This window comes from Meriones unguiculatus, chromosome 12 (genome assembly GCF_030254825.1).
Source record: "Meriones unguiculatus strain TT.TT164.6M chromosome 12, Bangor_MerUng_6.1, whole genome shotgun sequence".
Taxonomy (NCBI): Eukaryota; Metazoa; Chordata; class Mammalia; order Rodentia; family Muridae; genus Meriones; species Meriones unguiculatus.
In genome coordinates, this window is record NC_083360.1 from 97,240,981 (window position 1) to 97,265,488 (window position 24,508).

General features: G+C 37.1%; 1 protein-coding gene across 5 annotated transcripts in view; it reads right to left on the reverse strand.

The window, feature by feature from the left end:
- Usp34 (ubiquitin specific peptidase 34) overlaps positions 1–24,508 on the reverse strand; it is a 179,470-nt gene that overhangs the window by 115,029 nt on the left and 39,933 nt on the right. For 4 of the 5 annotated variants that reach the window (XM_060365152.1, XM_060365154.1, XM_060365150.1 and 1 more), the window contains 10 exons: positions 21,029–21,096; positions 17,331–17,523; positions 15,366–15,427; positions 12,143–12,224; positions 11,967–12,059; positions 5,198–5,323; positions 4,889–5,018; positions 3,962–3,997; positions 3,397–3,527; positions 2,283–2,923 (listed from right to left, as the gene is read on the reverse strand). In XM_060365152.1, the coding sequence (XP_060221135.1) occupies positions 2,283–2,923; positions 3,397–3,527; positions 3,962–3,997; positions 4,889–5,018; positions 5,198–5,323; positions 11,967–12,059; positions 12,143–12,224; positions 15,366–15,427; positions 17,331–17,523; positions 21,029–21,096 (1,562 nt within the window). The remainder of the gene's footprint in view (positions 1–2,282; positions 2,924–3,396; positions 3,528–3,961; positions 3,998–4,888; positions 5,019–5,197; positions 5,324–11,966; positions 12,060–12,142; positions 12,225–15,365; positions 15,428–17,330; positions 17,524–21,028; positions 21,097–24,508) is intronic. The other variant, XM_060365151.1, reaches the window with a different exon arrangement.

Sequence of the window (24,508 nt, forward strand, 5' to 3'; positions counted from 1 at the left end):
TTAAGAGTTAATATTAATTGAGGAGGACTCTCAAAGTATGGAATAATGGTACATCACAACCTTAACATGGACAAAGGCCTGGTTTAATCCTTAGCACCACCAAAAACTTAAGTCTCCAAATTAATTTCTTTCAATTCAACAAAGAGCTACTAAAGTGGTATATATTTTTAAATACAACACTGGGTATTTTTCAATATATAAAAAACAAAAAGATGAAATATTTAAAAAAAAAGTTCAAAGTCAAGTGTGGTGGCACAAGCCTATAATTTCGACACTCAGGAATGGAAAGGCAGGCGGAATTCTGTGAGTTTGATTTTAGCCTGGTCTACAAAGTGAGTCCAAGATACCCAAGGCTACACAGAGAAACCCTGTCTCAAAAAGGCCAAAAAAAAAAAAAAGAAAACACTGCCTTGAGCTGACCAGTTAAAAGCACTGCCTGTTCTTCCAAAGCACTCACTTGGTAACTGTCCATTAATCCAGTTCCAGGGGATCCAATACCCTCACAGACATACATGCAAGAAAAAACACCAATGCAGAAAAAGTAAAAATAAATAATTTAAAAGTTTTTCAAAAAACAGTGCCTTAAAAAATTGAATGCCAACCGGAATATGCCTGTAATCCCAGCAAAGACAGAGAAGCAGGAAGATCACTGTGAGTTCATGGCCACCCTAGTTTACAAAGTGAGTCAGGGACAGCCAAGACTACACAGAAAAAGAGAAAGAGGTTTAAAAAAAATTTTTTTTAAATGCTTGAATGCCTTTATGAGGAGAATAAAAGAAAAGTAAAATAACATGTATACATATGTAGTTCACTTAACTAAACTAAATTTTGGCAAAATAGCAAGTCTTTCTTAAAAAAATACATCTTAATAAGCCAAATATTCATCTCTCACCATCAACTCAACATATAACCAGTTATACTGACGATGAACTGCAAGTAAAAAGTTAATTAGACATTTGCGGCAAACATAGCAGCCCATGAAATTCTCACATAATAGTTTATAATAGTTTTTATACTTAACTTATTATTATTACCATTTATTAAAATTTATTCAATTTGTATCCCAGCTGTGGCCCCTTCCCTCTTCTCCTCCCAATCCCAGCCTCTCTCCTTCTATTCCCTCTATGCCCCTCCCCTAGTCCACTGAGAGGGGAGGTCCTCCACCCGTTCCCTCTGACCCTAGCCTATCAGGTCATCAGGGCTGGCTGCACTGTCTTCTTCTGTGGACTAACAAGGCTGCTCTCCCCATGGGGGGAGGTGATCACAAAGCCTCTCAACTGAGTTCATGTCAGAGACAGTCCCTGTTCCCATTTCTAGGAACCCCACTTGGAGACTAAGTCTATAGGCTACATCTGAGCCAGAGTTTTAGGTTGTTTGTTTTGTTTTGTGTTGTGTTTCTAATCAAAGATGATTCCCAGGCATAGTGGCCATGATGGTTTTTTTTAAAAGAACAAAAGGTTCCCAGGCATAGTGTCACAAACCTGTAATACCAAACAGAAGCAGGTAGATCTCTTTTGAGTTTGAGGATAACCTGGTCTACACAGTAAGACAGTATCTCAAAAGAAAAGAAACTAAGAACTTAGTCTTACTTAATCCCACAATTAACAGAATCACTTATTGTTAAATACAATAATACAATAGATATATTTTACAAATAGAAAATTCTTTTCGGCAACCATCCTTACTACTATCCTAAAATTACAAGATCACATGTTTTTCATCAACATTTAATTCAAGTTTCCACAAGTGATCTTACATGTTCTTTCATGGAATTGTAAAAAAGTTTTTGCTGCCTAGTACAGTAAGTGGCCATTACACAAAGGGGTAGGGATAGGCAAGCTTTTTAAAGAAATCTATTGTGATTCCAGCATGTAAACGGAGGGAGTCAAGAATATAGCTAGGTAGATGCTTACATAGCATGTGCAAGGCACTGAAATTAATTCCCAGCTTTGTAAAAGCAATCACACATGTAATACTGAATAATTTGTTTTTAGACTGGTTATTATGATTACGACCTTTTAGGTATTACTTAAATAAAATATGTAATTAAAACGAGCCTTACTCTTCTCAGTGTTGTACACTGAACCAAGAACGTTGAGATACACTAGCAATAATCACATTTTTACCTTTCATTTTACATTTTTTCATTTGACAACCAAAAAGTTATATTTATATTTTGCATTATACTACTCCTGAAAACTATTCAACTAAGATCCAAAATGTACTAGCAGTATTTCACTACAAAAAATACAAACTCAGCATTTATTTTTAAGCATGCTTACCCATCATGGTGGTGGTGGTGGTGGTGGTGGTGATGGTGGTGGTGGTGGTGGTGGTGGTGGTGGTGATGGTGCTGTGGACCAATAAACTGCCGACAATTAAACAATTCATTCCCAATAGTCTCCCCGAGGAAGTCCCCACTTCTTGTGATACAAGACTCCTGAGAGCCTTGTGCTATGTGAGCAGAACTCATTTCCCCTGAAATATCATGTTCTGGATCTTCAGAGTGAGCACAGGCATCTAGCATTCGTATTCGATTATCTACAGACGGCAATGACTCAGTGTTAAAAACCAGATCCTTTCCTGTTCCACTACTTGTCCCATTTCTTTCAGATGTGCCTTGGGATTCCCCCAAGCAAATGCCTGCTTGGTTTTCTAACTTTCTGTTTCGAAGTTCTGTGCCACAACTATTTTTGGGAGGATTATGACCATGATCATCATCATCTTCTTCTTCTTTAAGGGCTTCTATGTCTGCAATGTCTTCTGATTGTACCTCACTTCCAGGACTCCCAGCTGACTGGCTTGCATGGCTTGAATTGACTTCATTGCTAGATCCATCACTGTGCCCACTACTGCTACCAGGACCACTGCTTCCATCTTCACCACTGTTAGCAGTTTCATCAGAACTTCCTTGCATGGATTCCTGTATTTATAAACAAATGCATTTAAAACTTCAGCCCAACTAAAGTGACAAAAAAAAAAAAAAAAAAACTAGCATGTACATAATGTGCTAATTTTTCTCTAAAGATTACATCTATTTGTTATGAGTGTCTGTATATATGTGTGCTACAGCATACATGTGGAGGTCATAAGAAAACTTGAAGGAGTTGGTTCTCTTCTTCTACTGTGGATCGCAGGGATCCCGAATCTGTCAGTCTTGACGGCAAGTGCCCTTACCTGTGAGCTAGATTTTGAGCCCCGTAACATGCTTTTTAAAAATGCTGACAAAAGTCCTGCCACATTCTTTTTAACACTACAAAATAAATATACACCTCAAAAGACATCAAAAGTAGTATGTTAAAAGATTCCAGTGTGGTATTTATATTCCCAGTTCAAATAACAAACATGACACAGACTTTCTAATGCCTATTAAAGGATTCTAAAGCATTTACTCACCTCTGTGTCAGAAAGTCGCTGCTGCACATGTTTGGTTCTATTCATAAGCTGCTCATCCATCTCAATGTCACTGGCTCCACTCTGGTGTGTGTCACTGTTATCACTACTTTGAGGGCTCGCTGCAGGAGACCCTAAAATAAATTATTAATTTTTATTTCTGATTTGAATTAACATATAGGACACCATGCTTTGATTTCTTGAAGTAGTTATCAAAGCTTATGCTAAGCAGCCAGAAACACCTCTAAATTTGTTAGTTCTGAAAAAGATAAGCATAATCTCAATCCAAACCTAAATACTAATGATTTTAAACAAAACTGGTAAGATGAGGTATGGGGCTATATAGCTCAGTGGTGAAGTCGTTTGCTTAGGACTACCAAAAAAGTTATAAAAAAAAGAAAAAAAGGTAAAGGAATAGTCTAATAGCTTAGAAATCTGTCTTTTTCTCAAATAAAACCTGTGACTGCAGCATACACTGCATAAGCATAAACGCTACATAAAACCAATGAGCTAAAAAATCGTCAGAACTCCCAGTCACACTGTCATGCATTTCTAAAGCTCAACTTACAAGGTGAAGGAGCTGCTCTTCTGAGCTCTTCTTCCTCTGAAGGAAAAGGAAAAAACATGAGGAAAAATTCTAAGTGACTGAGCTTCCTGGGATAGCACAGATGTTATTTATGTTGTTAAGATACAGACAGATAGGAACACCTGTCAAGTATGGGCGCCTGGCGCACAGGAAGGTCTAAAACAAAGTATATAATGTCAAAAGAAACTGGGTTTAAATACATAAAGTTTTACAAACTCCTTCATGTTTACCCACACATGCACCCAACAAGTTAGGAAAACTATGATGTACAAAAACTAAAATGAGAATTGTTAAGTTCTAATCTTAAAACTACTTATTAACAAAGCATTTTGTTCCTTTTCCACAGGAAAGAAAAACTCAACAACAACAAAAAATTATTAACTTCTAAAAACATGTACATTGTTTGAAGATTAAGTGAAAAACAGTAACCAAAAACACCTTATCATCTGAAGCCTAGCCTACTTCCCGCTCCAAAATACTTCATTGAAATTTTACTCAAAATAAAGGTGAACTTCTGAGTACACACTATCTTTTATGTCAAATACGTGAACTTTTAATGTGTCTCAGATCATGATTATTCTAAAATTTTAAAGTCTATAACACAAAATTAATTTTTGATTCATATACTTCTTATACAAAATTTTGACTTTCAGGCTTATAAACAGCCTAAATATAATTTTACCTATTATTTATAGTACACTCATGACTAACAGTGACCAGATACATGAGTAGAGATGTAGGATCTTTTATGTGCAGCAACATGTCTTTATTCAACAAAGTTGTGAGGTCTGGAGCATTCTGAATACTCAGATTAGGAGTATTCACACTTTACTAGCAGAGAATACCTGACACCATAAGAAACTCAAAATCTGGTAAAACTTATTTCAAACTACAATATTCTTGACTAACCTTTCTTATTTCCAATGGGCATATTAGTGTTTAATAAAGATGCAAAAGAACTCTGCTTTGACAGTTGAGCTTTAGCTGCCAGTGCATTATTCCACAAAGCTTTAATTAACATTGATGCCAAGTACAGTGTCTAAAAGAGAGATATTAAGGTTAGAGGCTCTGGGCAGATATATAAAAAATTTAACACATTAAAAAAAAACTAAATGAAATTAAAACAGTACATAAATTACAATTGAAATTATCTTGACAATAAAGCAAATTCTCATTTTGCAGAAAACAAAACATTCCAATATATTCTCAATGTATTACCTGTTCAGTATGAGCACTGGGCTCAAGAGCAGAGACCAGGTTAAGTAAATGTCTAAGAGGTACAGGGTCCAGATTCTTGATCAGTGAAGGGAATAAATCATGAATATACCGACTACAGTGTTTCAGCTATAAAATAAAGACACAAAAGTTTAGGTTGTGATATGTAAATTAAGTAACAGATATAAAAAAAACTAGGTTGAAAAGCCAACAAGAATTTTATACACTGGTAAAAGACGAATTAGATAAATAGTACTATTTTTAAAAATTAAAAAGAGAATTTAACTGACTTATCTTAACCAAACAAACTACAAGCTAATTTTTAGTCAGAAAAGAGAAGCAAGTAATATATACGTTTTCAGAGTTCAAAAATAAAAACAATTTCAGTATCATTAACAAAAAAAAAAAAAAAAAAAAAAAAAAAAACCAATCTGAAAAGGTTTGAGAAAATAGCTCAGAGATAGAGCACATGTCTAGAGTGTGAAACTTTGGATTTGAGCCCCAATATTAAAAATAATGTACACAATTCAAACCAAAAAGATGGCCTGGAGACATAAAGGCTCAGTAGTTAAGAGCACTGGCTGTTCTACACTTACAGGGATTAATTCCCAGCACCCACATGGCAGTTCAAACTGGTCCCACAAGAACCCAATGCCCTCTTCTGTGCACTGCACACAAGTGGCACATACACATACTTCAAGCAAAACATCAATACACATTAAAAATAATAAATCAATAAAACGTCACCAAATTAATTTATGTTTTTATAAATTGCAGTTTATTCACTTTGTATCCCAGCTGTAGCCCCCTCCAAATCCCCACCTCCCTTCCTCATCTCCTCCCATGCCCCTCTCCAAGTCCACTGAGAAGGGAGGTCCTCCTCCCCTTTCCTCTGACCCTAGCCTATCAAGTCTCATCAGGACTGGCTGCATTGTCCTCCTCTGTGGCTTGGTAAGGCTGCCCCCTCCCCTTCAGGAGGAGATGATCAAAGAGCCAGCTACAGAGTTCATGTCAGAAACAGCCCCTGTTCCCCTTACTAAGGAACCCACTTGAAAACTGAGCTACCACGGGCTACATCTATGCAGGGGTTCTAAGTTATCTCCATGCATGATCCTTAGTTGGAGTATCAGTTTCAGAAAAGACCCCTCAGGCCCAGGTATTTGCTTCTGTTGCTCTCCTTGTGGAGCTCCTGTCCCCTCCAGGTCTTTCTATCTCCCCCTTCTTTCATAAGATTCCCTGCACTCTGCCCAAATTTTGGCTACAAGTCTCAGCATCTGTTTTGATACCTTGCTGAGTACAAATTACTTTTTAAAAAGAGGAAAAAAAAAAACAAAAAACAACCACCACAAGCAAAATGTTTCCAGGTAGATTATATTCTGATTATTAGAAGTTTTACAAATATTTAAAAATTTCTAAGAATACGCCACAAATTCTTCTCAAAAATAATCCAAGAACAAATCAAATGGTAAGAAAAATTCTATTTAGTAAGAAGCAGAAATCTGAAATACACAAAAAAAGTAGTATTAGCCATGAAAATAATGGTTCGTATTTTTATAATTTACATTTAATTTTGGTTATCAGGAATCTTGAAAAGATACAAAAAAAATTGCCGGGCATGGTGGCACATGCCTGCAATCCCAGCACTGGGGAAGGCACAGGCAGGCAGATCTCTGTGAGTTTAAGGCCAGCCTGGTCTACAAAGTGAGTAAGTACAGACAAGGCTACACAGAAAATTCCTGTATCAAAAAACAAAACAAAACAAAACAAGTGGCAAAAATTTTTCTAGAAACACTTTTAGATATGAATATTATGAATCAAATTTGGAAAGTATAGAATACCATATATTCTCATATTCATTAACAACAAAACTCACAGGTTACACAAAGAAAGAATAAGAGCACTAGGGAACAGAACTGCACTACAGTACTTGAGACAGAGATAGAGGCTGAGATAAGTTGCAGCTACTGCTGAGTCTGAAGGCAACTTGCGGTTCATGAAATACTACCGTAACAAAAAACGGGAAAGAGGAGGAAAAGATGAAAAGAAAAAAGGACAATTAGTATTTTAGAAGGCTTATCATTATTGGATTAACTGGACACTTTTTAAACACCTACATTATAAAACCTTTCAAAGACCCAACGGTGGCACACACTCGAGGCAAAGGAGGGGAATTTCTGTGATTTTACAGGTAAGCCTGGTATATACAGCAACTTTCAGGACAGCCAGGGCTACATCATGAACCTATTTCTCTGTCTCTCTCATTCTACAGACAGACAGACAGACAGACACACACACACACAGTTTTAAGAGCTAAATAAAGGTAAGACAAAGAATACAAGGCATAGAAGAACAGCAAGATGGATCAGCAGCCAATCCTGACAACCTGAGTTCAATCCCCAATGGATGTAAAGAGAGAACTGATTTCTACACATATGCCCTTCCAACAGTCAAATAAAAGGGATAAAAAGAAAATTATTCAAGAATACAATGTAGGGACAAAAGACCACAAACAGAGAAATCACAAATAAAAAGCTAAAAAGAATACCCAAAGCTGGGTATGATGGTTTATAGTCTGCTCTCTTCTTTCACATTCACTTTCTTACCTAGCCCCCATCTCCATTAGTGCAGTGGTTCTCAACCTTCCTAATGTTACAGCACTTCCATACAGTTCTGCATGTTGTGCTGACCTCAACCACAACGTTATTTTTGTTGCTCCTTTATAACTGTAATTTTGCTACTGTTACTGATTGTAATATAAATAGTTTTTTTCTGATGATCTCATTTGATCTTGAAGGATCAGTTATGACATTTGCTGGGTAAAATAACCCGTGTTGGTATGTTGTTTTTCAGAAACTGAAATTTGTATGCACTTCTGGTTTTACAGCTTCTGTTGGAAAAAGTTAAATGGATACCTCAAGTGACTGAGAAAAGGATGAGTTACTGAACAAATCAATCTAGGAGGAATACATAAAATGACAAAAAAAAAATAGAAAGAAAAAAGAAAAACTGTATTACGTATCATTCCTAAAACCAAGAAAAATTTCACTTTTATCGAGGATGAAAATATAAAATGATAACAAAAATACACAGGAAGAATCTCAAGGGTAATTTGTTTCATAATCTTAGAGGTATAAAAGTAGGTCTAGCTATCTATTGATTTGGTTTTTCAGCGCAGACTCTAAAGGATAATTTTAAAGCAGACAAATTTCACTTATTTGTCTGTTTGCTTGTTTGGTTTTTCATGGCAGGGTTTCTCTGTGTAGGCCTGATGTCACACTGCAGATCAGGCTGGCCTCAAACTCATAAATCTGCCTTCCTCTAACTACAAAGTGCTGGGATTAAAGGTATGCACTACCACTGCCTGGCTAACAAAAGCATTTTATAACACAAATGTCACAGGCCAGAAAAACAAACCTGAAATCACCAACTTTAAAATGACTACCAATAAATAAAATGTATACACAGGAGCTGGAAACAAGCTCCAAGAATTGCAGTTCCAGACACGCCAATGCCCTTGGCCACCTCAAACACCAGCAGTCATGCGGCACACGCCCACACACACACATAACTAAAAAGTAAAGTAAGATGACCATCGCTTTAGCAAACACTTGTCTGGATATGGAAGGCACTGGGCTTGGAAATGAACAACACACAGGGACTCACAAACACAAACACACCCTACCAAAGAGAAAGGTGGCCACTAAGATGACTCAGTGGATAAAGACACCTAACACCAAGTCTACTCCAAGTTTGACTCCTGAGACTCAGTTGGTGGCAGGAACCAACTTTTTTATTAAAGATTTATTTATTTATTATTTATTTATACAGTACTTAGCCTGTGTGCATGCATACATACCCGTAGAGGGCAGCAGATCTCATTATAGACAGATGTAAGCAACCATGTGGCTGCTGGAAATTGAATTCAGGACCTTTGAAAAAGTAGACAGTGCTCTTAACTGCTAAGCTATCTCTCCACTGTGGAAAAGAATCAACTTTCACAAGACTTCATGTGTGTGCCATGACATGTGGGGTCCCCCTCAAATAAATAAATGTTTAAAAAGAGTAACAAGCAAAGCAACTAATAAACATCAAAGAATATAAACAGATATTCCCAGAAAAGAAATAAAAACTATCTCAACTTCATTCGTAACACAATAAATGCAAAATAAAATACTAGTATCTTTTCTCATCCATCAAATTCACAAAAAATAAAAACAAAAACAAGCTTAATGACGGTATACAAGGAAGCTAAGGAAAAAGTGGTACAGTATTTACAAGAAAACCAAATATCTGCTTTAATGTATTAATTCTGCTTCAGTAGAGATTAATCCTATATAAAAGTTTTGTACGAAAAAAAAGTTTTATGTGAGCAAGGATACTACGATAGTAGCCTTTGTATTATAATGACTAGAGAAAATATGTCCATAAATGGGAACAGATTAATTATTTCGCATCTAAATAATGACACATCATAGTCTTAAAAGAATATTAATCAGGCTAGGAAAATGGTTCCCTGATTAACAGCAAATACTCCTCTTGCAGAGTAACTGGGTTTAGCTCCCATAACCAACACAGAAGCTCACAACTTCCCTTACCGCTGGTTTTAGGAGATCTGACACTATTATTTGTGGGGTTTTTTTGTTTTTGTCTCTACAGGCTTTTGTACACATGGTACACATATATATTTATATAGGCTCACACACATGCATAAATTAAAAATCTATACAGCAATGTTTTCAGAAACATTAAAGCAAAATAAAAAAATTAAAAATTTAAAATAAAAGCATGAAAAGTCTGTTGGTATGCACTATTTATGGAAACCAAAATATATATTGCCACACCCACGCCAGTGTCGCCATAGTAGCATAAGCTACAGGGCGGGGGATATGATTTCCCCGGAAATAAGCCCCCTGGAAGGTCCCTGGCAAACTCATCCCACTTGGAAAAGAGACGTGTTCTGAGATTTCTACACTTCTTCAGTTGTGGCTCTGGGGCTGAAATAATGAATTCTTTGATCTTTCTCTGTGACACCTGAAACAACACAACTAACTTTATAAAGAAATTTATTATTAGTAGATTGTTAAAGGTTTTAATAAAAATAAGTTTAAGGAAAGTAATGAATTAGATTTAGTATTAATAGGCATTAAGAATAGTAAAATAATAATAGGCTCCTTCTTAAGAAATAATAGCATGAGAGGTGCAGCTGGTGGGAGTTTCCCCCTCCCTTTAGTGCCTTGTTCCTAAGGAAGATCATAAATCTTAGGCAGGACATACGGGAGGAGGGTTAACAAAGGTGTAGTTAGATTTTGATATAGAGAGGGACTTTGGCAGGCATCTGACTTAGCTCCTGACTTTCCTCTTCATTGGTTAGCAATAATGAAACTATATTTGAGGTTCCTTTTCCTTTGTTTGCTCTGATCAAAAAGTTTTTAGGCCAAGATTATTCGTGGGTACTGCTTTATGTTTGACTGCATTTTGAGTTAAAATGTAAACTTTGTATTCTTGGTAAAAGTCTGAATGTTTTGGGAAGTATGCCAATTTTAAGGTGCCTTTTGTGAAATCATTATAAAAATACTAGCTTGATTTCAGTAAAGTTGCAGCAGAGTCAAAACCATCAATGTGTCTCTGTCTGTCAATTCTTCGCTGAAACCGTGTCTTCCTGTCTAAAGCCTTGTTCTCCCGTGGACGACGGGAGCACCACTGGGCCTGTCCGTGGCTATATATATATATATATATATATATATATATATATAGTGAGCTATCTATCTATGTCTGACCTCTATGAGCATAAGAAAAGCTGTTTCAAAGACAAAGGTGCAAAATAAAACATAACAATTCAGTAGGTATTCATGGGGATTCTGAAGCCAATGTCATGTAGAAACTAAAGGATGGCTATTAGGCTCTTGTTTTGGATTTTTTTTAATGTATGCGCGTGGGTGTCTATTTAAGTGTATGCCACGGATGTGTGAGTGCTTCCATAGGCCAGAGAGGATGTCAGATCCCCTGAAATGCAGGTTACAAACAACTAAGAGCCACCTAACCTGAGTTGGGGAACCAGCACCTGGGTAGCAAACGCCCTTAACGTTAACTCTGAGCCATCTCTCCAGTCATACTTAACATGTACTTTCTGAATCATGCACATGGATATAGAGTCACTCAAAAAGTTAAAGAACAAAGGAATAGCAAACATTCAGGAATACTGACAGAAGTGTTTAATCCCAATACTTAGGAAGAAGAGGCAATGGATGAGCATCCAGGGCTACAAAGTAAGACTAGGGTATGGAAGGAAGAAGGAAGAGGGGGGAGGGGAAGGGAGGTAAAGGGAAAGGGTAAAAGGGGCATAGGGAAGAGGGAAGAGGAAGGGGGAAGGGGAAGAAGAAAGGGAAAAGGGGGAAGAAGAAAAGAGAAAAGGAGGAAGAAGGGAGAAGGGAAGGGAAGGAAGGGAAAGAGAAGGAAAAGGGAAGAGAGTGGAGGGAGTCAGGCAGGCAAGCAGAGAGCTACCACAGAAAAATATATAGAATCATGGTATCATGATTATAAGGGTAGACTTTTTACAAATGGGAATAACAGGGAAATGTCTTTATTAAAACTGAGTAGACCCTTTTACTGATTCTAATATCCTGTATTCTATGAGATACATAAAAACACACGGACTCTGCCAAAACCAAGAGGTTCCTTTTACACCTTCTCTATAACTTGGTGTCTTTTCATGAAATAGCAGCACTGACAGTATTGGAAAAAGTTTTAGGTAAACATGAAACATCAGTATTACCTGTGCTGCAGCCCAAATGCAGTCAATATGCTGAGTGCTCAGCCGACCTTCTGCAGCCAAGAAATTCAAAATCACTTGGCACTGCTTAATAATCTACGAAAAATAAAACTTGGTGTAGTAACTTTAAAAAAAAAACCTCTCAATATAATTCATAGCCAAGAAAATGGTCTACAAACCTCAATATGCAAATTTGGTCCAAATATGTGCTCCACTACATTGTTGCTAATGAGCCAGTCCGCAAGTTCTTTTGCAATGGACCTAGAACAAAATAATTTTAAAGCATTTTCCAATGTGTAAAAAACGAAGACACAATAGAAAACCTAAATTTACTTCGATACAGTACAAAAAATTTACTTTGATACAGTACAAAGAAATATAAAAAATTATTCGGAATACTACAAAGCACAACTAAATTGAAAACTAACAAATGTAGTATTTCCTGAATTTATAAACAATTAACAACTGAGAAGTTAAGGTAACAAAACCAACTACCCAGGTGAGTATACCAAGTTTTTAGATTTTGTTTCCATGAATTAATTTCACAGTAGGCACTGGAGCATTTGAAAAAGATTTCCCAGTTTTGCTTCTATAATGAAGTGCACAAAGTAGACAGTAGTTACGTAAGAGATGAACACCTAAGAATTATACCCAAACAAACGAATGAAGAGATAAGTCATATGCCTATAATTGTAAAATGAAAAGAAAACAATCAAGACAATACTGCTGATACAGTTCAACTATTTCCATGAAGTTCTACTAAAGATATTATCTGTAAGATTCAGTTTTGCTTGGAATATATGAAATTCATCAAAATAAAATAAAACCCCAACCCTAGCACTTAGGGGCTGAGGAGAAGGAGGATCACCTTGTATTTGAGGTCATCATGTTCTACAGTTAGCAATTCAGGGTTACCCAGAGCTACAAAGTGATTCATCTCAAGAAAAGCAAAACAAAAACAATTTATTTGGTTTTGGCCAAGGTGAGTCATTTTTATAATGAGCATTTACCTTAAGTTTTAAGAACTAGAAAATGAAGACAGTTCGTACAGTGTGAGAAAACTAGAAAAAATACGAATGTGAGAGTATTGTTGGGAGTATTTCTTAAAACTTTTTAAGATATATGTATTACATAAAAAAATTGCCTGTTTTAAATGAGAAGTTTTCAATGCAATTTAATAAACATTTCAATCACTTCAGAAAAATCCCATTTGTGATCCCACTTGCAATTAAGTCAATCCTTATTCTCATTTCCAGTCTTATTAGTCTTTCTGTCTCCATAATTTGTCAATTTATATATATTTCAGATAAATGGGATTACATGGTAACATTTTTCATGGAGCTTTGAGGAATGCAAGGAGACATTCTTGGTGGTTCTAGGGATTCTAGGGATTGGAACCATGGCCTTTGCGCATGATATATCCAGCTGTTATTTGGCATCTTCTATACCTGTGTTTTGCTGTGCTGCATTTGTTAGGGAGGTGGTGTGTGGGTATATATATGCATATACATGGATGCACACTGACTGTCTTCCCTAACTGCTCCCTAATCTACTGAACCAAGAGCTCACCAATTCAGCCATCCTAGCTATCCAGTTTGCTTCAGGGAAACCCTCCCTGTCTTTGCCTTCCAAGCACTGGGATTCCAGCAAGGCCCACCTGGCACTCTAAGTGGACTGAGGATCCAAACCTCAATCCTTATGTTTATATGCCCAGCACTGAACAAACAGGGCCATCTTCCCAGCTCTACAGTTTTTGTTTTCAGTTTTATTTATGTTGTAATATATAGCACACTTTGACTATTTGACAGGCTTTTACATATTATAAATTATATTCACAATCCATTCCTTTTTGTTTCTTGTGCTGGGAATTGAACATGAAGCTTCATTCGTGTAAGGCAAGTCTTCTATCAGTGAGTTTTATTCTCTTTTGTACTGTTCTCATTGCTCTTCACTCTCATTGTACTGTTTCATGATGCAGATATAATCAAACTTTTTATTTTTATTATAAATATATGGGTGTGTCTGTGCCTATGAAGACCAAAAGAGAATGTTGGATTCTCTAGAGCTGGAGTTGTAAGTGGCTGTGTGCCACCCCATGTGGGTTCTGATCCTCTAGAAAAGCATAAGCACTCTTAACTGTTGAACCATCTCTCCAAAACCAATAAACTGAACTTTTTACACATTTACCAGGTTCATTCATGTGGTAGGGTGTATTTTTTAATTAACAGTATTACATCATGACAATACTACACTGTTTATCCAATTAAGTTTATTTTGTAATATGTATGAATACACTGTTCTTTTTATTGCTAAATACTTTTATATTGTCAATTCTATATCATTCTGTTTTCTACTAAATCTCTGATGGGTATCTGTATTTTTTCTACTTCTAAGTTACTACTTACATTCATGTGCAGGTCTTTGGAGCATATGTTCTTATTTTTCATGACAGACACTAAGTAGTAATACTGAAGACCCATATATTTATTTTTTAAACGTATTTATGGAACTGTCAACTTGTTAGACCAAGTAATATTTCATTATGGTTTTAATATGCCTTGCAGCCCCACTCCTTTCTTTTTAAATCAGCCTTGCTATATGGCTGAATTCTGTCTCACATTTGTTAGGAAGCTAAGGATCATCTTAAACTCCTGATCCTCCTTTCTCTACCTACCAAATGTGTGTACTACCACAATCAGCTCAGATTCATGTGTTTGGGCTTCTTGTCAGATTAATATATGAGTGTGGATGTCTGTGGAGGGCAAAAGAGTGTTGAATCCATGGAGTTGAAGTTACAAGTGGTTGAAAACACACAACACAGGTACTGGGAATTAAACACAGATCCTGTGGAAGCAAGTGTTCTTAACCACTGAGCCATCTCTCCAGCCCCTAGTATATGTTTTTTTCCTTAAAGAAATTTTTACATATACTCCTGTGGGGTGGGGGAGGTGCCTGAACACATGCACAGTGCTGCTCATAGAAACCAGGGGAGGGCATGCGATCCCTAGAGCCGCAGTTACAGTGGCTCCCAGTCATCTGACATGGGTCCTCTGGAAGAGAAGCAAGTGCTCTTAACCACCAAACCATCACCCAAGCACTGAAGTGTATGTTTTTAAAGAACAAGTTTCAAAACTATTGTTCCATACAAACTGAAGCCACAAGGGGAAGATTTCCAATGAACATTTTAAATCAGATAAAGTCACAACTCTATTTACTATATAAACAATAACAAATTAGTATACTTCAGCCAGGCATAGCGGCACACATCTTTAACCCCAGCATTTAGGAGGCAGAGGCACACAGGTCTAGCCTGGTGTACAAAGTGAGTTCCAGGACAGCCAAGAGCACAGTCTATTTCTTTTAAAAAGGTGTAATTCTGTATCAACTAATGATCCTACTTACGTTTCTGTGTCTGATACCAATGATTCGTTATTGCACACATCATTGAAAGTATGAAGCTGATTCTAAGATTAAAGAAAAGAAATTAGGTTTGTCCTTTTTAACAATACTATTAGCAAATGTCAAGAAACAAAATAAACGTATTGCATTCAGACCACAACTGATAAGACGGCAATTATAAAATGGAAGACAGAAAACCGTAAGTATACTACTTTATCATATTAAACAGCAAATTTTTTGAAAAGGAACATTTATGCTTTATTTCATTAAATACATTTGAGAAAATAAAATTAAGTAAAGAAAAAGGCAATTACAATATAGGCAGAAAACCATGTCATTACAGACAAAGTTTGAAGAAAGGTTCCCAGGCAAAACTGAGTTGAGATTTATCTAGGAAAATGTCAAAGTGTTTTATTTACAAAACTCAACACCTAAGTAAATTAGATTACTTTAAATGTTCAGTGTGCTGACATTACAAAAACTACATAAGAAACAGAAAGAAATAAAGCTACTGGGAACCAGAGTAAACTAAGCGAACACATGCATTCTAAGGAGTCAATTTGTTTTCAGTAAATTGTTGATGCAACACTCAGTCTTCACCTATGCTCACTTCTAGATACTCAAACACAACATATTTTTATCATTTTCACCCACTTTAAATAGTTCTTGACAATGTAGTTAAATGAGGCCTGCTACTCAATAAACAGTGGCTTCTGCCTGATAATTAACTCTTGATAATCATTGTCAGTTATTTTTCTTTCTGAAAACACTAAGTGCAGAGTATTATACAGGCCATGGTTAGGCACCCCTGTAATGCAAGTACCCAGGAAGCAGAGGCAAAAAAAGAAAAAAAAAGTGGATTTACAGACAGCCTGGGCCATATAGCCAAACCTTGGACCAAATTCATCATGCTTTTCACAAACAGTAATATAAATTGTTTAAAAACAGCTAGATGCCAGAGCATACTCCTGCAATCCCAGCGGTCAAGTCAAAATCAAATCAGCCTTGCTACATGGTGAATTCAAGGTTGGTCTGGGGCCAAAAAGAAAAACAGAAGAGAAAAGAGAGGGGAAGAGAGGAGCAGGAGTGGGACCAGGAATGGAGAGGAGAGGAGGAAGCAGCCCAGGAAAATGGCTCAGTCATGCTTGCCAAGCAGAAGGACCTTAGATTGGATCCCCAGCATTACAAAAGCTAGACACAACAACATATGTTCATCACAGTACTAGACAAGTGGCCAAGAAGAATGGCCAGGGCGTAGTAGCCAACCAGCCTAGTCAAACCCATGCACTTCAGGTCCATGAAAAAAAGAGACAGACAGACAGACAGACATGGATTATCAACACCTGGCCTCCACACAGGAAATTATACAACACATACAGACACACACACACAAACAAAGAAAAACCACCTTGAAATTAGGTGTGCTGGTACATATCTATAATCCATGCTGAAGCAGATAGCTAGTGCTTGAGTACAGAAAGTAAGACACTGGCTAAATGAAGAAATAAATACAAACAAAATACACTGTGTAACAATAATGAGACCCTGAAACCAAACAGATCAAACATATAAATCAAAGCTTCAGTCTTTCTCTTAAAGATTTTTTTTAATTTATTTTATTCACATGAGTGGTTTGCCTGCAAATATATAGAAATGCACCACCAGAAAAAAGGCATCAGATGCCATGGAACTAGAGTTGCAGATGATTGTCAGCCTACAATATATGATAGGAACCAAACCCAGATCCTCTGCAAGAACAACAAATGCTTTGAATCACCAGACCATCTCTCTTGCCCTTACTGGTCTCATTTTAAATCAAGAAAAATACAAAAATTATTAGTGAAGGCAATATAAAAGAATCCATGCAAAACCGTAGTAAGTCTAGCATAACCTCCTTCACTAGTATCATCACTGCGTTTGTCTAGCAAGCAAACAAGGGTTAGCAAAAACAAAGGAAACATCGCTTACTGTTATCTGACTCAATCCAGCCAACCTCATCGTCAAAGTTGGTGACATAAAGTACTTAAATGCAAGATCTAGGCTTTCTTTATCGAAGCATAGCGTTGTATCCAGCGGTTCTTTCACTGTGCTCCACATTAAGTCAGCCATGTTCCGAGCTGCACTCTGTCTTAACTCCTGATCAGAGAGCTTGCACAAATACCTGAATGATTCAAAAACAGAAAATACACAAAACTCACCACATACGTCTGAAATCCCAATAGAAATTCACCAACATTCCTTTGTTCCAGATCTCCATTTTATATAGTAGAACCCTGAAATTTTACATTTTAACTTAAAATTTCCTTTTTATAATGCTTTAAATTTTCAATTCATTTATTGCCTATGTAGGCACGTGGGGGCTATGACACAATTTGGATACGGAGGTCAGAGGACAACTTACATGAGTAGGTTCTCTTAGTGTCACTTAGGTCTGGAGGATGGAAGTCAGGTCAGACTTCCATCCACCAACCCATCTAACTAGTACAATTAAACTATTTCTACTTAATACTTTAAAAGTCCTCTGAACTATGACAATATGTCATTGCTGAGAGTCCAACTTGAGCTGACAACTGCAAAGAACCAAGTCATTCATCACTGGATGTTCCATAATGCTGTATCAGTCTCTTTTAAAATCTGTCAGATTTACAGTCCCTGTTAAGTGATTACTAGCTGACTTCATAAGAAACAGTGCATTTCCCTCGAGGACACAGGCAAACATTGTTACGGTGTACATTCAAAACACTGAGTTTTTGTTTTTCTTCTAAAAACCAACAAAAATCTGTCTAAATTTTTTTTTTCCTCAGGCCCTTGCTCATATCTGTGAGTGTTAATCCTCTGTTAGCCAACCTTTCAAGGCCTTAGGAGCTGTAAAAATGCCACATATTCCTCTCAATGCTATATGTACAACTATTTGCAATCTGATTTCATTAATCCTCCCACCAAAAGGTATCTAATTTTTTACACTACTGAATCTGGACTTTGCCAGATAATTTGCTTTGGCAAAGGAGGTCATTAACATAAGAAAATGTAGAGCTATTGAGGTTGCCCTTTACCCTTTACTAACTCTTCCACCACTTAGAGAAGAGTCATAAAATACTACAATTTCTGACTAACCAACTGACAGCAAGCGATGTCAAACACAAATGAGCATCCTTTTCCACAACAACAATTAGGCTGCTCATCACAGAAAAAGTACGGTTATCCTCAACCTTCCAGTTTCAGCCAAGCCAGTCCAAATCAGTTGAATTATCTCTCCTACCAAATATGAGAAATAATAAACACCTATTTTAAAACACCAAGTATGGGGCAAGAGCTGTTTGCTTACATAGCAGAAGCAACCAATATACAGCTTCACCCTAGACTCATCTCTATTTTCCTTCTTTGCTCTCTTTAAGATACCTCATGTGTTCTACTAGTTTCTAAGTATTGCTTTTGTGCTGACAATTTTTTGTGGGTGAGGGGTTGTTTAGCAGATATGTGTATGTGTATGGTATGTGCATATGTGCCTATGTGACAATAATCATACATTTCTATGGAGGGCAGAGGTCAATGTGGCAATACTTCAATTGTTCTCTGTATCACTTTATATACCTTTATGTTTATTTAAATATGTATTTGTTTTAGGTATCTGCCTGTTTGGCCTGCATTTATGTCTAAGTACCACCTTTACGGCTGGTTTCCGAAAGGCCAGAAGAGGCTGTCACCATCCCCTTAAGACTGGAGATGCACACTGTTGTAGGAATTAAATCCAGCTCCCTAAATGGCTAGCCAGACAATGAGACTAAGGCAACTCCTCCGTCCTTAGGCCAACAACTAAATGATTTCCTTTTGGACTGTAAGCTCCTGCTTTCAATTTGCCAACACCATATTAAGGTCTCAAAAGAAATGGAAAGCCTTATCTAAGCTTTCTAAGTCCTTTGCATCACTGTTAATGATATCCACAGCAAAAGGAAAAAGAATCTGAGAAGGGGTGGATATTAGTGTCATCTGTATTGTTACTTTCCCTTTTCTCTTTTAATTTTTTAGATTAGACTTACTCATTTTACCTGTGTGTTTCCTGCATGTGTGTTGTGTCTGTGCATGTATGCACATTCGTGCAGCATGCCCAAGCTTGATACCCACAGAGATCAGAAGAGGGCACTGGGATCCCTGAAACTAACTACAGATGGCTATGAACTGCTATGTGGGTGCTAGAAATTAAACCCAGGTCCTTCGGAGGAGCAGCCAATGCTCTTAATCATTAAGCCATCTCTCCAGCCCCTGAATTGTTAGCTTTCTCTCTATAGCCCCGTAACTACTAGTCTTGGAGATTTTATTTTCACTTAATATAGTTATTTTCAAAATAGCTGTCAGTAATCTAGGTATAACTGATGTAATTTCTCTCTACAATATGGCATTGAACTTTTAAATTGGTGCCTTAGCTTCTACTAAAGTCTCTATAGAATTTAAAACATGAACTTTATTAAAGGCAAAATTGGTCTTTTAATAAACATTATGACTCAGCTGGGTGTGGTGGCTCATGCCTAATCCCAGCACTTAGGAGGCAGAGGCAGGCAAATTGCTGTGAATTCAAGGACACCCTGGACTACACAGCAAGTCAAGGACAGCCAAGTCTACACAGAGAAACCCTGTCTCGAAAAACAAAACTAAACTAAACAAATGAATCAATGAATCAATGAAAAATAAAAAATGATGACTCCCTGGCTTAAAATCTTCAGTTGAGCCCACACTGCTAACCTAGAGACCTGAGCAATCTGGCCTTGCTGACACAGCAACCTCGGATAACTGTGCCCGCCCTTACACACAGGCCGCCCCACTCCACTCCCACAGTCTGTCACACTCTTCCTAAGTCGGCCCCATGTTCTTCTTTTCTAGAACACAGCCCTCTGGCACCACATGATTAGCTGGTTCACATGCTGTAAGTTTTCATACGTTCTCTCTATATTACTTTACTGATACGGCACTCAGCACATCTGAGCTAGCCTGATACCGGTATTCTGCAATACTTCTAACACTATCAGGAAAAACAGTAAACACTCGAAACGTTACAAATGAATGAACACGGAAAAGTCACAACCTCCTATCATAACTAGACCCACTAGGTATACTATACCTATAACTATACTCCAAGCTAGGACAGGTGGCTAGCGAGCTTCCAGATACCCGTCACCAATTCCCACCTCACCTACAAATATTTGTGCCTGGTCTTTATGTGAACTCATCCTCCCAATTGTGTAAGTGCTTTTCAACTGATCCATCTCCTCAGCCCTAACCCCACCAGTACTTAAAAGTACAGTCCACCCACTCTTACTATTTCTTTCCTTATACTTGTACCCTGTAGTGCTTGTGGTTTTTTTATATACTGTAACAAGGTACTTTCTAATTAAGCTGTTCCATAATATTTATAATTACTTACTGAATGAACTCAGTGAAATAATAAATCTATGTAGTTCTTCCTAAACTCACATGCAAAAAACAAGACTAAATAATTAGGCAAAATGTAAATATAAGTTAAAAACTCATACACATGCATAAAAATTATTATATACTTATTTATAAACTGAAATCCTACCTAAAGGACAGCTCTGCAAGGGTCTTTCAAAAGCAACCAAACTGTTATAATTTTATTTAATTAATAAATGAGGAAAGAAATCTTATAAACTTACCTGATAACATACGTTCTAAAAGGGATAATATGCTGCATGACAGCAGGGATATGTAGCCATATCCTAATCTATAAGTAAATGTAAAGAAAACAATGTATAATAAAAACGTGAAACGTTTTCGTGTTTTCCACTCAATATAAAGCAAGAGCAATTAAAATTAACATTTGGCTGCCTCTTAAACCCCACACACTTTATATATGAATTATGAATAGGATAAGCACAAAAATTTTTAATTCCATCAATCTAATTTACATACAACATGCTTTCCAGTATCTTTGTATGACAGGAACTATAACTCAGAGTACTGAACTAGCTTTATAATAAAACCATCTCATCCTTCATTTCAAAACATATTAGGTTAAGAGGTTTGTAGTCATTTCGATATCCGTGTGACGCAAATATATTTCATGGTCTATCAGTAACCCACAAGAGTGATCTGGCTGCAACATGACCCACTCTACTAACCACCAGGGTAGAGCTGCCAGATCTAGCTGGCTAGATGAGTGTGCCCTTCTTTCCTCACCATTTCATGGATACTTTTCAAAAAGCTGCAGCTCTCCAGGAGCAAGTGAATGTCCTTTCAATAAGAGTAAAATAGTTCTTCCATGAAAAATACACGGAGGGCATGGCATTTTAGTGCGTATCTTTAGTCCCAATCATTGGGAGGCAGAGCCAAGGATCTCTGTGAGTTCGAGGCCAGCATGATCAATACCTTGAGTCCCAGGTCACTCAGGACTATGCAAAGAAACCCTGTCTCAACAAAATACACACAAACACACAAACTATAATTTTAAAAATTCAGATTTATTTACTTTATGCATATGAGTGCTTCACTTGCATGCATGTCTGTATACCATGTGCATCCCAGATCTGGAGATATGTGTGGTTGTAAAACTGCCATGTGGGTGCTAGGGATCAAGCCCAGATCCTCTGCAAGAACGAGAAGTGCTCTTAACCACTGAGCCATCTCTCCAGATCCAAATTGTTTTAAAAAAAAACATTTGCCCCACTTATAAAAGACTAAACAGTGTAAAGATTAAGCCAAATTAAACTGAAGATTCAATGCAACCAAACAAGGTTTATGTGCACAGTGTAAAAGGTGGCTCAGAGGGAAAAGATACAAAATAAGCTCACGCGCTCCAAGAAAAATGGCATGGATACTCTGTTTGCCTTACCAGAAAGCAATACTTCTTACAAAGCTCCAGAAATTAGGACAGAAAACAAACCAAATAAAGGACGATATTAGAGATGAATATGCTTTTCAGGTTTACCTTGCCCACTCTTTTGCTAATAAAAATCTAGCAAACTGCTAACCACATGCTAAATATCTCACTAATAGGGGGAAAATGATCTGTTCCCCATAGCTCAATCACAAAGTGATTTCTGATAAAGTAGCAAAATAAAATTCTTTCTTTTTAAAAAAAAAAAACTGTCAACCTACCATCTGGCATGGAAATACATGAAAATACATGATCCTAAACTAATTTCCTATATTCAAATGACTCTGTTCATCCACTTGTAAAAGCAGTCCACTTTTTAAAAATTTCATTATGTATCTCCAGCTGTCCTGGAACTCACGCTGTGGACCAGCTGCACTCCAACTCAGAGATCTACCTGCCTCTGCCTCCCAAGTCTGGAGTTGAAGGATGCACCACCACACCTGGCAAGATGAATATTTATTCTGTACACTGAAGTAAAAGTAAAAGCCCACTATGACAAGCTTGCATCTGATTATATTTTTACTTAATAACGTAAGCTGCTCTCTCTTTTTCCATCTTGCCTTTTTGAGACAGGGTTTCTCTGTGTAGCCTTGGCTGTGTAGACTAGGCTGGCCTCCAACTCACAGTGCTCCGGCTGCCTCTGCCTTCCCTGAGTGCTAGGATTAAAGTCGTGCACCACCACACCCAAGTAATTTTACTTATTAAGTCTTCTTTGTACTTCTTTCCTCCAATTATATTAAATTTTTCAAATTCTATATCTATATTTGACCTATTATTAATAAAAGATATTTATGTTTGAAACAAGAAAACTCCAGAAAAGAGCTAAGCACCAAGGAAAAATACTGTACCTAGAATCAAATTTAACCTAAAGATTAACTACCATCTGGGTCTTAGAAGCCAAACCTCCTCCTTTATGTTTTACTATTCTAAACTGCAATAAATGTTAGTTAAGCTTCCTTTCCTAAAGACTTACAGGCCAACAGAAAACTAACAATAAAAAAAAAATTATTTCTTTAGATAGAGTTATTATATTGTTTCGAAGAATGGATCTATACAGAACTGTACTAACAATCAGACTAAGAACTGCTGAAGCCAGCTAGGCATGGTAGTACACACCTTTAATAATGAGTTCCAGGACGCCCTGGACTACATAGAGAGACTCTGATTTAAAAAACAAAAACAAAACGTAACTCTTAGTTTTCTTCCTGTGTTGGTATGTTAAACACAAGACAGTTTTACTGTAATACAAACTTAGCATTACAGGTTTGAGTTCTAAAAGAATCCACTAAGCACTCATACAGCTACTTTCCCTCAAAGAGTGAACTACTCTACCAGGGCCTAGTGGGCACACCTGTAATCCCAGCACTTGGGAGGGAGAGGCAGGAAGATCGCTATGAATTCCAGGCCAGTCAGAACCACACAGTGAGACTATGTCTCAAAACATCCCCCATCCCTCCCTAAAAGTAAACTCCTCTAAAACAGACCTAATAATTTAGTTCCCAGGAAACCTAACTATTCTTTTACTGGATGTGTGACTTCTACTATAAAAGGAATAAATATTCAGTAGGGCAGTCTATCTATACTAGATGGTGTATTAGGATTTGTGGCATTTGTTTGTTTGTTTGTTTGTTTTCTTTTCCTTTATATGGAAAGAGTTGCCTGGCCCTCTTTACTTTCTGTGTGAAAGTTGTTACTTTAAAGGTTCCAAAATAGACAATGAAGTTCAAAAAAAAAAAAAGTCATAAAAGTGGTTAAGAATAGTCAGGAATGGTTCACATAAGACAGGGGCACTGCAAGTTTGAGGTTGGACTGGGCTAAAAACCAATCTCAAACAAAAAACAAAGCAAACAACAAATCATAGTTTATAATGACCTAACAGAGAAAATTGCTGTGTTCCAGCTGGACATAACACACCCACAAAAATTCTGAAATTTACAATGTCCTTTAAAATTGACTAAAACATTGTGTTGGACTCAGGATTTCACTATGTAGAGCACACTATCCTCGAAATCACAGAAATCCATCTGCCTCTGCAATGCCAGCATCACTTCATGTTTATTTATAAACTTCAGGAAGGGTGGGATCAAAGCACCAAAAACAGAGTTGGGGGGGGGGGTTTGAGACAGGGTTTCTTTGTATAACCCTGGCTGAACTGGACTCATCTGTAGACCAGGCTGGGCTTATTAAACTTACAGATCTGCCTACCTCTGCCACTGCCTCCCAAGCACTGGGATTAAAGGCCTGCACCACCATGCCCCAA